Consider the following 18,354-nt stretch of genomic DNA (forward strand, 5'->3'; position numbering starts at 1 on the left):
CCCGCCCCCGGCCTTGCTCCTTGGAGGCAGTGGCAGTGCAGGGTGGTGTCAGCACAGCACTGGCCTCACTCCCACCCGCTCTGTCCCCACCATTATGGCAGCGCTCCCTCCCTGCTGTTATTCTTGATGGGCAGTTTGCTAGTAGTAATATAAAATGTGTGAAGTTTGAGTATCTTAAGGTATGAAATATTTTGTTAACTTTGTTTGCATGTTTTCAAAAGGTTTGGTGTAGAACCTCCTGGTTTAATAAAGCTGGAGAAAGAGATTGAACAAGAAGAAACACTTTCAGCACCTCTTCCCTCTCCTTCACCCTCCCCAACAAAGTCTCCAGGGAAAAAGAGCACAGGAAAACTGTTGGATGATGCTGTAAGTGTGCTTGGGCAAACATCTATGCTTCTTCTCTGCTACACAAATGGACTAACTCCTGCCTGACGCAGTCTGACATACCCCTTATTGGTGAAAGATATAAAGGCCTGGTTTTGACTAAAGGTTCTTGACCTATAACTAAAGGTCAAGCTGCATGATTTTCAGGCATCTGCAATTAATGTTACTGTGGCCACAGTTATTAATGTCTGCAGATTACTTGGAAAATGTTAGTTGATGCTGGAAATTGGCAATTAGGCCCAGATTTGTACTGTCAGCTGGCTTTCTGTCTGAAAAAAGATTGATCCAGGACTGTAGGATTTTGACCGTGTTGGTTTATGTATTTTTCAAAACACCTCTGAGTTATTTAAGGCTTTTTTTATGCTATAGGGCCAGGATTCAGATTACTTCTTTAGGCACCTAAATAGGACGTTAGTGGAAGTGAGCCATCTAAGTTCATTAGCCACTTTCATTTGGACTACAGAGTTCCCTAAGCACTTATACTAAAGGATCTTCCATATTTTAGAAGCAATTTAGATGGTACATCTATGAGCATTATGATGCCTGACTCCTGCAATGCACTGTTGAAAATCAGTTTGTTGTTAGGAAATACCTAAGCAGTCTGAGTCTATAGAGAAGCCTTCAGTAGGCACCTCAAAGCAAGACTTAACTCAGATTAGTAAATTTGAATTCAGTACCTAGATGGCATTTTTGTAACCCACCTTTTGCCCAATGGCCTTATGATTGGAACACTTGCCTAAGAAGTTGGAGGCCTACGTTTTAGTTCTTGTTCAACCTGAAGAGATTCAAACCCTCATATCTGCCATAGTTAGGCAAGTACTCTAACCATACCAAGCTATAGAATAAGCTATGCAAGGGCACTCTGTACCACTGCTGAACTTGCGTAACTGGGCTCCTGCCCAGTGTGCAAGAGTCAAACCCAGAATGAGATCAAACTAGTGGTGGCTTGACTCTGTGGTGTAGTAGTAATGGTATTTCTCTGAGACAGGGAAATCCTGTGTTCCTGTCCCTGCTGCCAAGGCTATTTCTAATCTATAACAAATGTCTGTCTAATTGTAAGTGCCTAAACAATGCTGAGAGCAACCTGTAGTCTAGCGGTTAGGTCACTCAGCTGGCAGCAAGGAGTCCTGGGCTCCATTTCCTGCTGTTAGGATCACAAGGTTTCTGTGTTCAGAAACTACTAAGGACCAGATTCTGTTTGACCTATTGGTAGTCTAAATTGACTCAATCACACCTATATGTGATTCTGTTCTAGTTTTTCAAGTCCCTAAAAATTCATTAACGCTTTTTCTGTAGTCCACTCTTGTTGCCTGCAGGCTGTATGAGCAGTAGTTTGGAGATGCCTGTTGTTCCCATTCTAAGCAAAGAGCACATAAGCGCCTAAACCCAAATCATTCTTAAATGCCTCAGAAACCTCTCATTGACTCTGCAAGGATCCCAGACCTTGTCAAACTGAACTGCCCTCCGTACATGTTACACTACTGAAAGAACAAATCTGAAGCCTGGCCTACCTTTGCAAGTTTCTCACACAATTTAAAAAAAAAAACCAGAACAGAAAAAAGTGCAAAATGTTTTTTTTTTCCCTCACTGTTAGAAAGGAAGGTATTTTGCTTTGTAATTCATCAACCCCCCCTTGCATTAGGCTGTACAGTCATTTCTCAGTTATGTACCTCTGGTGAAGTTCACTTTGAAATAGCTGGTATCAGATAAAAAAAGAGACATTTTGAGATCCTGAAGAGGTTAAATAGGAAAGTACAAATGTGTTCTAAAAAAAGAAAGAGTTACTATAGTAACTGCTATATCACATTGTAGATATGCCACCTGGGAGTTGCAAAGCCCTTCTTGAAAAACCCACATGCCATTTTTTGTTTTACAATGAGCAGATGGAATATAATGCTCATTCTTTTTATAAAATACTTTGTTCTTTTCAAATGGAAGTAAGTTGCATTTAACTTTTGTGTTTCTCCTCTAACTGTGGCCACCCAATCAAGGCTGCTATTTGAGGTTTTAAAAATATTCTTGTGTGCAAAAAAAAGAAGATTGCATATCTCGGGGGAAAAGGAAAGGACAATATGAAAGCTATCTTCAGCCACCTCCTTTAATTTAAAAGGCAGCAGGGATAGAGAGAGAGTGTAATTCATACAGCTAGATTCCTAACCTTTGATGCCCAGACACACACATTATAAACTACTACCAGTGCTCATACAGTCCAGACACAAAATCAAATTAGGTTTAATTCTGCCCTCCAATTCCTCATGTGATCTCTGAATCCTCCTGTATATGTCTATACCTTTTGGGACAGTTGATACTCTGGAAGTAGCAGTGGTAAGATCAACAGTAGGATCTGAATAGCTTCTGGTTTATACCAGTTTTACATTAGTGTAAATCTGTTGGCTGTAATGTTAGATGTAAAGGATAGAAGTAGTAATTGTCCAGTGCCACCACTTGTTTTGCAAAACAGCCAAAGGCTTGATTCTAAAGGGTGTGTTCCCTGCACCAGGACATCCCCCCACCCCCACTTCCAAGAGGCCTTCCCATAGAGTCAGCAGATATGTGGGGGAAAAGAAGCCTACATGAAGATTATGGCCACTTTCTGGGTATTGATACTCCCTGGAACTGAGTCCACTTTACATTGCTTGCTCCAATGGAAGCAGTTATAAAGTGTCCTGACTTCATAATTGGAAGATTTTCCCTACTTAGTTGAATGGTTGATATAGAGCTATTAAAACAGTTCCTGAACTACAGGTCCCTTGTCTCCTTATGCAAGGAGTGTCTCCGTCCTGGTTGTCAGAGGCCACAGACAACAATATCAGGGTAGCTTCTGGAAGCTAATTCCTAGTTGTTCCAGAATCAGGGGAAGCAGATATCCATATATATTCTTTGTTTCTCCTCCACTCTGCAGAAGATAACCCTCACTGACCTTAGTAAAGTCATTTCCAAGTTATGGTGATGGTAGAGCTCTTGAATCAAACTCTCAGAGCCCTACTATATGTTCAAATTAAAGCTGGATAGTAGCTAGCTATAGAGTTGTTACACATTGTCAAGCACTAACTTATGGCCGATTGCCTTTTTAAATATCCGGATAGTCATTTTTATGCATAATAATTACTTTGCACATGTGGCTTGTCTAAATTTATTGTGCAATTTACCAGTTAATTAGGTGATAATTATTTTGCCTTTGTGACTGGTCTTACTTTGCATGTGTGGCCGGTCTAAATTTATTGCACAATTTACCACTTAATTATGTAACGTGTAGGAGGATCCTGAATATCAGAAGTGTGTAATCTGCCAGATACTATGGCTAATTATCCTATATTCATATATAGTATAGATCAAGAGTGTTTCCACTCAAGTCACTGGAGTTACTCTGATGGTAATACAGCTCAGTGACAGCTGAAGTCTTATGAAATTCTTGTAATGCTTGCAGATCATTTTTGATACAGTTAGTACCAAAAACATATCTCTGTTGTCCGGGCCTAATTTCAAGCTACACAGTGTATTTCACAAAGTCATTGCTGCTTATTTTCAAAAGAGGTTCTCATTAACTATTCTGGAAGGTAAGAAAAGGCTGAGTAGGTAATAGCACTGGATAATTTTAGCAATGAGATGGAAAACTCTCAAATTTGTTGAAATTGACTTAATGTCTTTCAAAGTCACTTGAAGTTCTCTTCTCATCCATCCTGGCCATTACAAAATAAATGCTGGACACTGGACACATTGCTTCTTCTATCTCTGTTGCCATATACTTTCCAGCAAAAGAAAAAATAAAATTTGGCACATCATAATATCCCTGAATGGCAGAGATAAAACTCTGGGCAGTACAGTACTTTTTGTTTTTAATTTTTGAAAGAAACCATAAAACCCGAGCTGCAAGACATGAGCCTGACTTTTTTTCCTTTATAAGACAGTAGAAGAGACAAACTTTCACCAGTAAGTTATTCTAGCAACATTCTTGTGTTCTTAGTTTCTTTTTCAAACTAGTTTTGAAAAGGTCTGAGTATTATCTGAAGTGGACAAAATCTTTAGAAAGTGCCTCTTGCATTTTGTTTCATTTGACACAAACATATTAGGTCAGATTTTACCCAAGAGAACTACAGCATATGGAACTGATCATCTTCTTGCCGTTGTCATTGTTGTTTCTTAGCAGCAGTACTACCTGAATGTCAAATTTGAGTTCACTCAGCCAGATCTGCTCTTGGACAGGCATATTATATTCAAATAACCCCAAAAAATCAGAATTTACTAAACATTAATGGAACTGAGATCCTATGCAAAGCTAAATTTTTATCACAGTTAATATCTAGTGGAATGCAACTGAGGAGGGCACAAACACAGGTGATGAATAGGGGAAGCATGGGAGGGCACATGCCCCCTCTGAGAGTGCTGGTGCCCTCCCTCACAGTGAGTGCTCCGGTTGGTAGGGGGGCATGGAAAGCGCTTGTGCCCCACCTAAAATTGGCTCCACTGATGGTGGAGCTGCCAACGGTGGAAGTGCCAGCACTTCCACTGCCACTGTGCTGCTGGTGTGCTTGGCAACCGGCTGCCGGGGGACCCCCTCCAGTCACCGCTCCCCCACTGGCCACTGGAGGACTCCCCCCCCAGTTGTGCTCCACTGGTTCCCCCCCCCGACTAAGGAGGCACCAGTCACCCATGGGCACAAAAGTACCTTTCAGCTGCCTTTGGGTGTAGGCATGCAAACATATACTACGCATAAACTGCTCTGTAGTGACTGCTAGTTAAAAAGTTTAGAAGTTAAACTGCAGTAACTTAGCTCTGCTTTCCGCCCACTCCAAATTCTTAGGGCTTCAGGGTCCTTTTTCAACTTTGTTAACACAGAGCAGCCTTAATGCTACTCTAAATTACATACGATAGAAACAGTGGGCAAACTTAGCAGCTGAGGGTCAGCGTCAGTGCTGAGAAACATCGCACTATTGAGCTCCCTGAGGATTTGGTGAAAAGACATCTTTATTCCTTCAACCAGAGTAACTAGGCACGTCTACACATGCACCTGACTGCGCGGTAACTGGTGGTACTGTGCAGTCTTGGCACCGCAGTAGCTCATTACTGTGGTGCAGTAGGAGCAACATTATGGCTCATGCCTGCTGGTGCTATGCCACTGTAGCAATGAGTTACATCGCCATAGCTTGTCACTACAGTGATGTAGCAACCTGTGTAGACCACCCTGTGTCACTGAGTTCAGCATTAGATTCCACTTTCTTTTTATAAGGACAAATGATTATGCAGAATGGAAGCAATGGACAATCAGAGAGCCTCTGCCTGTATACTGAAGAAATGTTAAGTTTAATAAGAAAATTGCAGACAAGAAATTATTGCACAGGAGTATGACACCTGGAATTCCTTTACATTTAATGAGAGAGTCTTTCTGTTTGGATTTTTGGAGAAAACTATGAAAACCAACCAAACAAAAACTTATTCAGTCGAGTCCAGTAGCATGTATACATTATCAGCTTCAGACTGACAGAACCTTGACCAAGTTCATCAATCAGTAATACAGTGCAATTTCATGGTGAACTATGTGGATTTGGGCACTTGTTGGCACCTATGCTACCTTTCCACATGTGGGAACTCCCTTTTGGCCTTGGTATCGATACAGTCTTCGATTTCATTGATGTCATAATTATATTTAAAAAAACTGGTGATTATTTAATGTTAGCATGTTATGTAATTAAGTTCATGTAGTTTACATATATGTTTTAAGTATGAAGCATGGTCCAGTCCTTGAGTCTGGCTGAACTTGGCCCAGCAATCAAAGGATGAGAGATGTAATTTGTGTTTCACTTCCAAGTGATGCCAGAGGTGGTAGATGCAGGGACCCCTTCCATATAATCTGAGATTAATAGTGTCTTTTGGATCCTCATGCTATACCAGAAGCTCTGCTTGGCCATCAAAGTAAACCAGTGGCTCTGAAAAGGCTGTGAATCACAGAAGGTTTTTTGTTTCCTTTCCATACAGATTTACATAAGAAGAAAACATCTGTTGCTAATCTCTGAATCCCAGTGAGGTATATTAATATGATATTCAGACCTATACCATTGGGTCAGATCTTGAAATAGTTATTCAGTTTTTCCTCATTCTAAATTGCAAATTCAGGCAAAACTTCCATTCTATTTATTCGATATTTTACTTAGCTGAGGACTGAGTATTTTACCTATTAGTAGCAGCCGTACTGAAAATCATGCCTTAGAAATCACTCAACACCAAACCATTAAAAAATTAGACTTGAAGTGGGAAAACAAGAAAGACAATTTCAGCAATAAATTCTTGATGAAAAGCCTGAAGAAATGTTTGGAACAAGTCATTTATCTTGAAGGGAGAGTATAAATCAAACATACAGTGTTATGGCAGCTGCCCTTTTGGAGCAGTTTGCTACAAATGCAAAAATAACTTCTTGTTTTTCAGGTCAAGCACATTTCTGAAGATCCTCCTTGTAAATGCCCAAGTAAATTCTGTGTGGAGCGTCTTTCACAGGGAAGATACAGAGTTGGAGAGAAGATCCTCTTTATTAGGGTAAGAAACTTTTGCTTTTAATTTTTTTGGCATATCATTCTGAAGGATCACGTTCATCTCATTAGCAACATTTTTTAACGTATGGACTCCAGCTTTTCCCTGTAGCAATATTGTGTAACAGGAAATTTTTTCTCTCTGACATGTACAGACACTGTTCCACATCAAAATCTGGACTATGTAAACCATGGGTAGGGCAGGTGGGCCTGGGGAGTTAATATGGTAGACCCTTTTAGCCCTAGGTCATTGACTTAATTCTGTCCACAATCTATGAGGAGTAAAAGACTTCACAATTTGGATTGATGGTCTCCTCTCACTTTTTTTTTTTTTGACGGAGTATCCACTTAACAAAAGGGATGTCTCACTTTGTATTAATCTGGTACTTTTTTTAGTTTTAGGAAAAAGTAAAAGACTTAAACAACATGGAGCCTCCAGCTGAGGTACTTTGGTAGGACAATGTGGGCAAAGCTTGCACCACTAATGTGTCTTTTTTTGCAGATTAACAGAAACGTTCAAACTGCTGTTGGCAGTTACGTGACTTTTATAAGTACTAAATTATTGCACAGATGGTAAAAATTTTCAGTAATATAAATGGTTCCTAGCATCAATACATGGATATGACCTCTTTCCAAAAGACATTATCTGACTGTCATTCTGAACTACTTAATCTTTTCTGTATCTACTAATTTTGAAACTACCTTAGTTATCTATTTTACAAAATACAGAGCTATATTCTGCCTGGGTTTATGTCTTTACTCCAAACTTGTGTAACCCAGGCGGTACTCCCAGAGGTACCCCCTTTCCAGTTGAAGGGATCAAAGTAGGTGCACAAGCGCTGTGGGAGGTGTAGGGACTCTCCTCCCCCTATACAGCAGAGCCAGACCACCAATGGGGACTTAACCATATACCTTTTAATACTGGGAACATAACAGGCATAAATCAGAGGGTATAGTGGACACTACAATGCCACAAGGGGGCAGGATTCAACAAAGGTTAGACACTTACAATCATTGACAAAAAACAGGGTTAACAAAATATAAAACTCAAACAGCAGAACAAACAATACAGGTTGGTAAAATATAAAAAGACACAAAATGCAAAATGTCAAATGACAAGGAAATATAGGGCCTTGGTATGTGGCGGGGGAGAAAGGGGGGAAAACACAATGGCCCCTTTCCACTGCAAGAAGATTTGCTTCTTGTCATCTCACTCATCCCAAGACACCTCAGCTGGGACTTGAACCCAGATATCCACGTGGTAGGCAGGAACGCTGCCACACAACCACCACTGGTGGCACTGCTCCAGGCTGCAAGGGGTCTTGACCTTCCCGGAGCCCCGGCCTCACGTCGAGCTGCCTGGCCTCTGATTGGAGGAGCTGGAAGCAGAGCTGGGAACCTCTCAGGTCGCTGCTCAGATCCTTCCTGGAGCTGGGGAGCCTCTCCTTGGGGATCCTGGAGCCCAGTGGGGTGCCTCTCCTGCCAGCCACATGCCACGCTGCTGAGGGTCCCACTGCTGCCTGCAGGTCCTGCTCTTTCAGGCTCTTCTGGGGCACTGCTCCTGCCCTGCTGGCTCAACTCTTATCAGCTCTGTGAAGCCCCTCCCTTGTTGTCCCTCACTGGTCTCTTCCCTGAGTCAGCCCATGCTGCCCCTTTTATCCCCCTCCAGGTGACCCAAGGGGCCAATCGGGACACAGGAGAGTGAGTCTCTGGGGCCTGATTGGTGTGGAAAGGGAATCCCAAGTCCTCCAATCATCTTTTACCTCTTCAAAACCCCTGGGCCAAATCATTACAAGATTGGTAAGAAAAGGGAATCCCAAGTCCTCCAATCATCTTTTGCCCTTTCAAAACCCCTGGGCCAGGTCACTGCCAGCCAGCCCGTCACATCTGTATCATTCCTGAATAAAAGCCAGGTAGAATTCCAGTCCTTGAGTTCAAGGAAATAAATGAACTGTACTGCTTCTGCTAAGGGATGCATTGCTCTGCTCTGGCATAATTAAGGATTTAAGGCCTGATCCAAAATCTTAAGAATGACAGCAAGATTCTTTTCAGACTACAGAAATTAATGACAATCTTTGTCTTTATATATTAATTCTTTATGGATCTAATCTTGTGTTCCTTTACCACTGCCTTCCCATTTCAGCAAAGGATTAAAGCACTAAAGGGCTGATTTTAACTCTAAGCATGTGCTTAAGTTAACGAAAGGACCTATATTACAGATTTTGTTATATAATTTACATTTGTAGCTTGATTTTTGTCCTCTGTTATACTTCATGTTTCATGTATCACTGTTAGCCCAATTGAAAACAGATTCTTAACAATGGAAAATGAATAAGTGCGGCTTTTCAGCTATATTCTTAAAACCGTCTTGTATGAAATTGGTATTTTGTAGCCAGTTTTCCCTTCTCTTTGCTTCCTTTGAGGTCCTTTCTGATCATGCAGGTAAAGGTGTGATGAAATCTGATGCAAGATTCACACAATCGGAGGATTGGAGGATCGTGCATTACATCCCATCATGCTTTATTGCAGGTGCAGGGGGAGCCTGATCTCAGCTCTGCTGCTGGAAACCTCACATACCCCAGCTGAGGGCTTCCAGCCATGTGGGCACCTCATGTATCCTCAGGACTGAAGGATCACTTCTGTGGTGATCCCCCCACCCAGGGGGTGCAGGAAAACCCCTGGGGCTGGAGAATGATTCTCCAACCCTGGGGGTTTTCTGCAACCCTGCAGCAATCCTGGGGGTTCCCTGTACCCTGGGGCCCTAGGGATCATGGCAACTGCAATCCCCAGGGTCCAGTGGTTTCCCACACCCCCAGGGAGGGGGGAAACCACTGCAGCAAATCTCTGGCCCCAGGGGTTTCCTGTATCCCAGACCTGTACCCTGCACCCTGTGGAAACCCCCATGGGTGCCACACCCCGTGGCTACTACAATCCCTATTACTCAGGGATGGATGCAAGATAATGGCTGCTGCAGTTATCCCTAGGCTGGGGAATGGGTGAAACCCCTGGGCCCTGGGGATCACGGCTGCCATGATCCTTAAGGGTTGGGGGTGCATAAAACCCCTAGACCCTGGGGATTGCTAGGGCTCAGGGGTTTAACTCTGGGCATGGTGCACCCCTGTGGCTGGGAGCTCCTGCTACATGTGCAAATTAAAGCTCGATAGAAACCAGCTGTAAAGTAAGTACACATTTTTAAGGTCTAACTTCATAGCTGGTTGGAGCTTTTTATGGTGTGATAGCTACTTTGCACATGTAGCTGGTCTTCAGGTAATTGCACAATTAACCAGTTAATTGTGTGATACCTGTAACATGTAGAGGGGGCCTTACTTTTAGATCACAACTACCTAAGTTTCTTAAGCTTCTACTTTTTATAAACTGCAAGATTTTCTCCCAAAATACTGTGTTAAATTCCCCACTGCTGGCTTCTCTTATAAAGTTCAATCCAAGTCAATTATCCATTCCAAGTGTGCAAACAAAACACCCCTTTCATATCATGCTACTGCATTCCAGGTAGAAATATGCCAAAAAATGTAATAGTAATATGAGTTAGACATTAAACTGTAGTATTAGGGCTAGATCCTCCACTAGTGATGTCAGTGGAATTTTTACCATTAACTTGACATGAAACAGGCATGGACCCGAGGGTTTAAAACTGAGGTACAATAGTGTCTGGTTGTCAATAAAATCTGCCTCCAAGTATTCCAGTGGGTAAGAATAATTCTTCACCTGCCTATCTGCACCCATCAACCCATGCGTTTTTCATACCTAGATTTGTATGCAAACTTTTTGAACCATTTGGCCACTTTTTTATTTATTGCAGAAATACACTTAATTGTTATTTATTTTCCAACTCCTCATGCTGATGGTAATAATTTCTCCATCTGCTTCATATATGGAAGAGGAGATGTTCCCAGGCACTGCCATTCTCTGTGTCTTGCACATAAAATAACTGGCAAATCATTAAACTTCCAGAGTAGTCTGTTTCAGTAGTCTGGATATATCACTGCCTCTTTACAGCTGAACCTAGTTCAGCAGAAACTAGTATAAAAAAAACTTTTCCTAATTTCAGTTGATCCAGGCTTGGAGTTTTGGAGTTTTACTTAACGGTGAAAATATGTTCTTGTAGTATAGATAGCTGGAAGAATTTCAGTAAAACATTTTTGTCAGAATTTAACAGTTCATCAACATTTAACTGTTCTATGAAGATGGTTCAATTTTGAAGAATTTCTTCTGGACCTCAGACAGGATTACTATAAAACCTTCCTCGTTTGCTGCCAACTAACTTGCCTGGCTCCCTGGCAGCCTGGGTTGCAGGGGTCTATGGCTCTGGGGCAGCCTACCATGCAAATTTCCATGGACTGGGGACTCAGTGTTCATGGGCTACAGCTCCAGAGCAGTCAGCCCTACCAGGTAAATTACCCCAGTTTCACAGAGACCGTTCAGGGAGAATTTCAAACTTTGTGGTTTTCTTTCCATGTTGTAGCAAACCAAATTTTGATGTATGAATGACTTTTTAAAAAAGGAATTACTGTTTCCCATACAGCTTTAATGGGTGATTGCTCTGTCGGGCTTTATTCCTCTCATGGAGATGCCTGAAGTTAAGTCAAGAGCTTTGTTTAGTTCTGAAATTTTATGTCTCATTGGATAAATCTACATGAGATATTTACTGCGGAGTTGCCTAACTAGCTCCACAGTAAAGTCTCAGCATCTACACGTGCGGCCCTATTAGGCTGCAGTAAACTAATAAACACCACTGCAAGTTAGTACATGTAAACACAAATACTGCCCTGCAGCAGCATTATTTGGTGAACCACAACACACGTGTAGATGTTCATGGGGCTGGCTGGGGCATGAAGGTGCTTCAGTGCAGGGGCTGCCAGCTAGCCATGCAATGGAGCACCCTTATGCCCCAATCAGTGCCTCCACAGCATGCTGAGCTGGTTCAGAGCAGCCCCAGGCTGGTAGGTTGACCTTCCAGGCCACCTGCCAGCCGAGGCTGCTCTGACCCAACTCAGTGTGCTGCAGTCCCAAGAGCACATGCAACTAGTGTGCCCAGGTGCAATAAACTCTAGTGCAAACTGCACTGGAGTTTATTCAGTCAAATTAAGTACATGTGTAGATATGCCCACGTATAACTAATTTACATCAGATATTACAATAACAGTTTCAAATGTGCCTAAGTGACCTAGAAAATCAAGGGGTGTTAAGCAACCAATGTCTTTACAAATCTCTTGTAGATAGGTACATAAATATCTTTGGCTCTCAACATCCAAATCACTTGGGAACACAGGCTTCTAAATTTATCCTCAATCTGATGTTCACCTTACTTGAAGGAAGTGGGCTAAATGGATCTATATATATCACTCTTCCTGTCACTTTAAAATGTCACCTCTCTTCAGTGACACCTAGATGCTGTTATAGACACAAAATGCCTGAGAATTTATAAGGTTCTATTTTAAAAGTGCTACAATATTATTTAGATATGATAAAAGTATATTACAGCCACTGTAATGCTATATGTATGCAAATGAGGGTATATACAAGGGCTACATTTCTGCCAGTGGAATCACAGTTCCACCAGTAGCAGTCCTAGGTGGCTGTATCAGCATTCAAGCAGTTTCTACAGGCCAAAAATGATGGGCCTGGTAGAAATTCTTACTGCCTCCAATGAGGTTAGAAGTGGCCTCTGGTAGCATTTCTACTGGAGAAATGAACACTTGTACACTTACCTCTCCAATAGAAGCTGCAATAATGTCCTCCAGCATCCCAGAGTGCATTGCTCTGCCCCCCTCTTCTCTCCAGAGAGACAGTCTGTAACTTGGGATGCACTCTACTGCTGCAGCCCAAGACGTAGCAAACCACTCCCCCTGATAGCTGAGAGGCTGTGAAAACCCAGTCCCTCTCCATAGCCTTGGGGCTGTGAAGATGTCAGGTCCCCCACCCACCTGCATCCAACCCCAAACTCCCCAAACCACCCTACTTCCTTCCCTCCATGGCCAGATTTATGGGGCTCTGGCCATGGTGGCAGGGCTTCCCATGGTGACAGCCTACACCCAGTGAGATCCAGGGTACTGGCAGCCACAAAGCACTGTGGCCAAAGCCTCGGCTCTGGTTGCAGTGGTGGGGCTTCCTATGGTAGCAGCAAGCACCTGACCCTGAGCAGACTTACCCAACTTGTGCTGGAAGTAGGTCTGTTGGCTTGTGCCAGAGGGGTAAGGATCCATTGTGGGCTGCTGGGAGGGATATTGAGAGGCTTGAAAAGACAGCAGATACACTCTGGGTTTGCTGCCTGAAAGCCTGACAATGAGAGGGAGGGAATTTTGTGGGGAATGGGGGTATAATCCCATAGTACCTCGAGCCAGTCAGTTTTGGCTTGATCCCTTTGGTGCTGTCAGCAGTCCCCAGCCAGACAGGGGAGCTTGCAAAGCATGCTGGATGGTGTGTACTTAGCACTACTGTCTGAGTGCTGTCAGTAGTACAAGCTGTCTGTAGAGCATTAGCTGGGCCCTGTAATGTTCGTACGGTATTTCATCGGTAGGGTTTCCAACTGCTTAAACTAAACTGCTAAAAGTTCACTGGTTCATTTGAATGCTGATACACCCCTTGAGTTCATTATTGTTTATCATCCCATAATAATTATCACTTATAAAGATGAGACCTTGAGAGAAATATTCCAAGCCCTAATTATGACTTTCAAACAACCCACCAACCTTGCCCAACTCAGCATCAGAAGCAAACTCCCCACTGCTCAATAGACATCAAATGGTACACAGCCTTGCCTTAGAAATAGTACATTTCCGTTGCTACTACAGTCAACACCCCCCGTAACAAATCCCTCAGAATCCTATGCTTGCCTTTCTCAAAATGTGATCTATCTGATCCAGTTCACGCAATGCCCTCATGGTAACTACATGCGTGAAATTAAACCATTACTACACACCAGAATTAATTCTCACAGAAAAAAATATGAAGGACAAAGATGCACCTGTCAGTAGGATCACATTTTTCACAGAACAGCCACTCCCTTTCTGACCTCACTATCCTTGCGCTCAAGGGAAATCTACTTTTTAAGAGGTGAACTTGTGAACAAAAATGCATAAACTGGCTGGACACTAAGAACCATGGACTAAACACTGATATTGATTTTTGACACATTAAAAATCTACCTGATCCCTACACACAATAAGTATTAATGATCTCCCTTCTTTCCCCCCTCCCTCCCCCATTTCCCTTTTGATAAGTCTTGATTTCCCAGTAATTAGCTGCTTTTTATGCTAATTGTTTGTCTGCTGCCTCTGGGAATTTCCCTCCCCCCTTTAATTTCAAAGATCTACTCTCTTGTTTTAACATTTAGTCTGCTTGCTTCTCTCCTCAGACTTGACAATGTCTTGTATTCAAAAGCTTGTTGAACTTTATTCCAAACATGCAGTTGGTCCAGTAAAAGATATCCTTGCCTCTCAAAATGATTGTTTAATAATAATAGTAATATCCCTTTTGTGAAAATAAGCTGTTCTATTCTGGATCCATAACTTTTTTATGGCAACAAATTAAAAATACTTCTATATTCTGATTTCTAAAAGGCGTAATGCTGCTATTTCTAGAACAAGGAACAGAACCAGCAATGTAAAACAAAAAATTTCCTTCGTGCATAACGTATGCAAAATCAGTATCTGTTTATCTGTAGTATTTACTACAGAAAAGGAACAAAAACCAATAAGCCTGTAGGGTTTGCCAGATTAGGCCTCAAATCTTTTGCCTTTCTTTTATTCGGTGGTGTTCCTTTGTATGTGAAACCAAGAGAGAGCAAATTTTGAACAATGGAAATCTTTAAAACATTAAGAGAACACAAAGCGGGTGACAAGGACCTGTGTGACAAGGCAGGGTAGCTAAGATGCGTTTCCCAGATCAGACTTACTTGAGTCCAGGAAATTAATAGATTCAATTTCAGGCCATGCATAAACTAAGCAAGACTACCGTAATGTGGACAAGACAGTTTTAATATTTAAAACAGATTTATTTGCAGTAAGACGTGTACCTTGTCTTAAATTTTCTTCTTTCTAATTTATTTATCCTATGTTTGCCAGCCTTTGAGCAAATGATTTTAAATGCCACTAAGTGCTAGAAACAGAAGCCATGCTTTACAATAATGCATGGCTAATTACTTAAGTAAAGGAAATGACTGTATCCAATTTAATAATGTATAAACCTGATACTTTGGCTTAATATTAACATGCCATCTACACATGTGCAAACTATATATACCGAAGTGCCTGCACATTAGCCGTTGCACATTAAATCCCATTGCTGTGCCGTTAAGTGGTTTTATGATGCTTGACTGTTGCTTAATCAGCTTCAATCCTTCAACTAAACTATTAAAGTTATTGGCATGCTTTTTTTAAATAAATGAAATAATGACATGATGAATATTTTATGTTTCACAAATGGAAGCCTTCAGTAACTAAATAGATACCTTTTTGTAGATCCCTTGGGGTTAAATAATTAAGGCCTGGGGTACTGAACACCTTTGATTTCCACTGAAGTCATTGAACAATGAGTGCCTCTCTCCTTGATTTGGGACAGGCATTATCTGTCTAGCAGAAGAATTGTTGCCCTCCAGCTAGAGATTGCCAGCATTCAAGCCACCATTAAGAGGAAACATGCCCCATCTGCAAGAAAGGTCTTCTATTTTGATACCTGGAAGACTTCCCTAGCATGAGAGTTTCACTAGAATTAATGCCTATACATGTGTACTTGAGTCCTCTGTGGTCAGGGAAAGTTGTACTGTTGCTGCTTTCCAAGGTCCCCTTGGCCCAGGGAAGATTTAGAGAGCAGCAGAACCTCACATTTTCCCTGATTACTAGGGATACCTCAATCAGGGGAAGGTGTGGGGGCACTTCCCCACAGCTCGGCTCCTATGGTGGGAGGAGTTGAGTTTCCATTGCCTCTCTGTGCCTTCCCTAGACCAGGGGGAGTCTAGTCTGGGGGAAACATGGGAAGCTTTTCCTTGCTGCTTCTCTTTTCCCAGGTGCTGGGAAGAGTGGAGCAGCAGCTGCTTGTTGTGCTTTCTGCGAACTGGGGTTGCCCTGGTTTGGGGAAGACAGGGAGAGCAGGAGGAAGGGGGGTATCTGCAGACTGGAACACCTGGATGCTCCCTCTTGCAAACAGATTTCCCCAAAATTTGCAATGGTAGAAATAATCACCTGTCTATGAGCCTTGGGCAAGGTACCAAAGTACTTTATACTAACCAAAATAGTCCTAACAAGAACCCCTACCTTCACACATTCAATTAGATTAGATTTAAACACATTCAAATTAGAAATAAAATGTATATTAACAGTGAGGGTGTTTAACCAAGATAAATGATGAATTCTGTCTTTCTTGAAGTCTTCCAAACAAGAGTGTATGCCTTTCCAGAATATATGGTATAGTCAAACACAAGGTATTGGGCTCAGTACAGGATGGCACTCTATGTCCTATGTTATAATGGAAGTCAGCCCACTCTCTTTTTGGTTATACATACTTGAAAGATATAAGCTGTCGAGGAAAAGGCAATTTCTAGTTACAGTCCAAGAGTTTAGTGGTTAGGGCACTTGCCAAGGGTGCGGGAGATGCAGATTCTGCCCCCCATCCAGATGCAGTTTGAACATACATCTCCCACTTTTTAGCACAGTGTTTTAATCACCAGGCTACAAGCTAGGTATTATACATAGCGTTCTTCAGCTTTCTTCTAGAAACTGGGTGGCCAGAAAAGCGAGATGTCTGGGGCCAGGAGGAGAAGCACAAATAAGAGGGAAGCTGGTTCGGAGCATCTTTTTGTCTCACTGGAAGAGAGGGGGGCCCTGGCCTCTTTTCCAGCTGGGATATAACTTCCCTCTGTTCTTTATCCATTTTAGCCAATGAATATTAAAAGCAAAGCAAGTGTTGTAGCTTGCATTTGGAAGAAGGATATTATTGTACTTTCTCAATTTAAATATAAGCTCAAAAAAGCTGTACTTATAAAAGTATAGATCAGTATATTCTAATCATGTTCCCTCTACTCTGCTTAGGCACAAGGGAGGTATGTACTAAATTTACAATCACCATGATATTTCATAGGTTATGTTTTAGCTCCTAGACAGACTAATCAATAATTCAATGCCATAATGTATTATGTATAAATGTCTCATTCTTTACCTACTCTGCACCAGAAAACCTTAGTCTCTGCATATTTTTAAAATGAATATATTAATTTGCATTCTTTGCTATTGCTACTTCAAAAGGAGCTGAAGTATTTTAGCATGTTGGAACATAAAACTATAGACCTAAGAAATGTCACAGCTGCCAGGCAAACTATTTATTTTAGATTTTATCATAATTTAACTTAGATGAAGAGGCCTCCTAATGTCCCATAACAATATTTAAAAGTGACATTATTTGGTAATTTAGAAGACAATGTAAAATAAATGTAAGCCCCTAGGCCGTTTACTTCAAGAAATCAAGGTCATTTTTTATTATTAAATATAAATATATCCATGAGGAAGTGCATAGGAAAAAAATACTTGGCTTCCAATGCACTTGATCTTATTTATGGGTTTTAATTGTTTAGCCAAAATAGAACATTCACAGGGAGACTCCAAAGGGTAAAAGTAGGAATTAGGCACCCACCTAGCACTGACTTTCAACAGGATCTTGGGTATTTGACAGCCCTTTGTGCCAATAGTCTTTTTCCTTCAAACAAGACAGGCTTCAAAATCAAGTCCTCCATAACATTTCTATTATGTAAGAAAGGTAAATTCTAACATGCACCTTATAGTGTTTAAAAAAGAATCAGTAACAGTAGTGATTATTTTTTCTCCGTTTGCCCCCTTTCTTTCTGTAGAGGATATTTAAAAAGATCTGCAATCATACACACCTTGTCCAGTGGTGTGTCCCTTGGTCATTTTTTTCCTGGTGTATTTCTATTAAAATTGCTGCCAATATCTTTCCAGTATTTCATTCAAAGTCGAGAGATTTTTGGAGCAAAGTTTAATAGCTGCTACTGTTCACAGGTCAAAGAGGGCATATAAGCCCCCTCTACATATGCAAGTAAAGGTGCGATGGGATCTAATGCATGATTCACATAATTATGCTATGCGTGCATGGTAGAAGAGACAATTGCAGGATCATGCATTAGATCTCATCATGCCATACTGCTGGTGTAGGAGGAGCCCAATCCCAGGCTGCCCCTGCACTAGCAAGGAGCAAACTACAATGGCTGGGAGCCCCATGCACCCCAGGTGAGGGGCTCCAAGCTGCAGGAGTGCCCCACATACCCCCAGGGCACAGGGATCATGATCTCCCTGCCTTGGGGGTGTGGGAAACCCCCAAGGCCAGAGGACTGCTGCAGGGTGCTGCTATATGTGCAAATTAAAGCTCAACAGCAACCAGTTATATAGTATACATTTTTTTTAAGGTCTTACTTTATAGCTGG

General features: G+C 41.8%; 1 protein-coding gene across 6 annotated transcripts in view; it reads left to right on the top strand.

The window, feature by feature from the left end:
• GAS2 (growth arrest specific 2) overlaps nt 1-18,354 on the top strand; it is a 226,703-nt gene that overhangs the window by 146,240 nt on the left and 62,109 nt on the right. For all 6 annotated transcript variants that reach the window (XM_019519480.1, XM_019519478.1, XM_019519475.1 and 3 more), the window contains 2 exons: nt 222-366; nt 6,805-6,912. In XM_019519480.1, the coding sequence (XP_019375025.1) occupies nt 222-366; nt 6,805-6,912 (253 nt within the window). The remainder of the gene's footprint in view (nt 1-221; nt 367-6,804; nt 6,913-18,354) is intronic.

This window comes from Gavialis gangeticus, unplaced genomic scaffold (genome assembly GCF_001723915.1).
Source record: "Gavialis gangeticus isolate Ggan-Ray unplaced genomic scaffold, GavGan_comp1, whole genome shotgun sequence".
NCBI classification, from domain to species: Eukaryota; Metazoa; Chordata; order Crocodylia; family Gavialidae; genus Gavialis; species Gavialis gangeticus.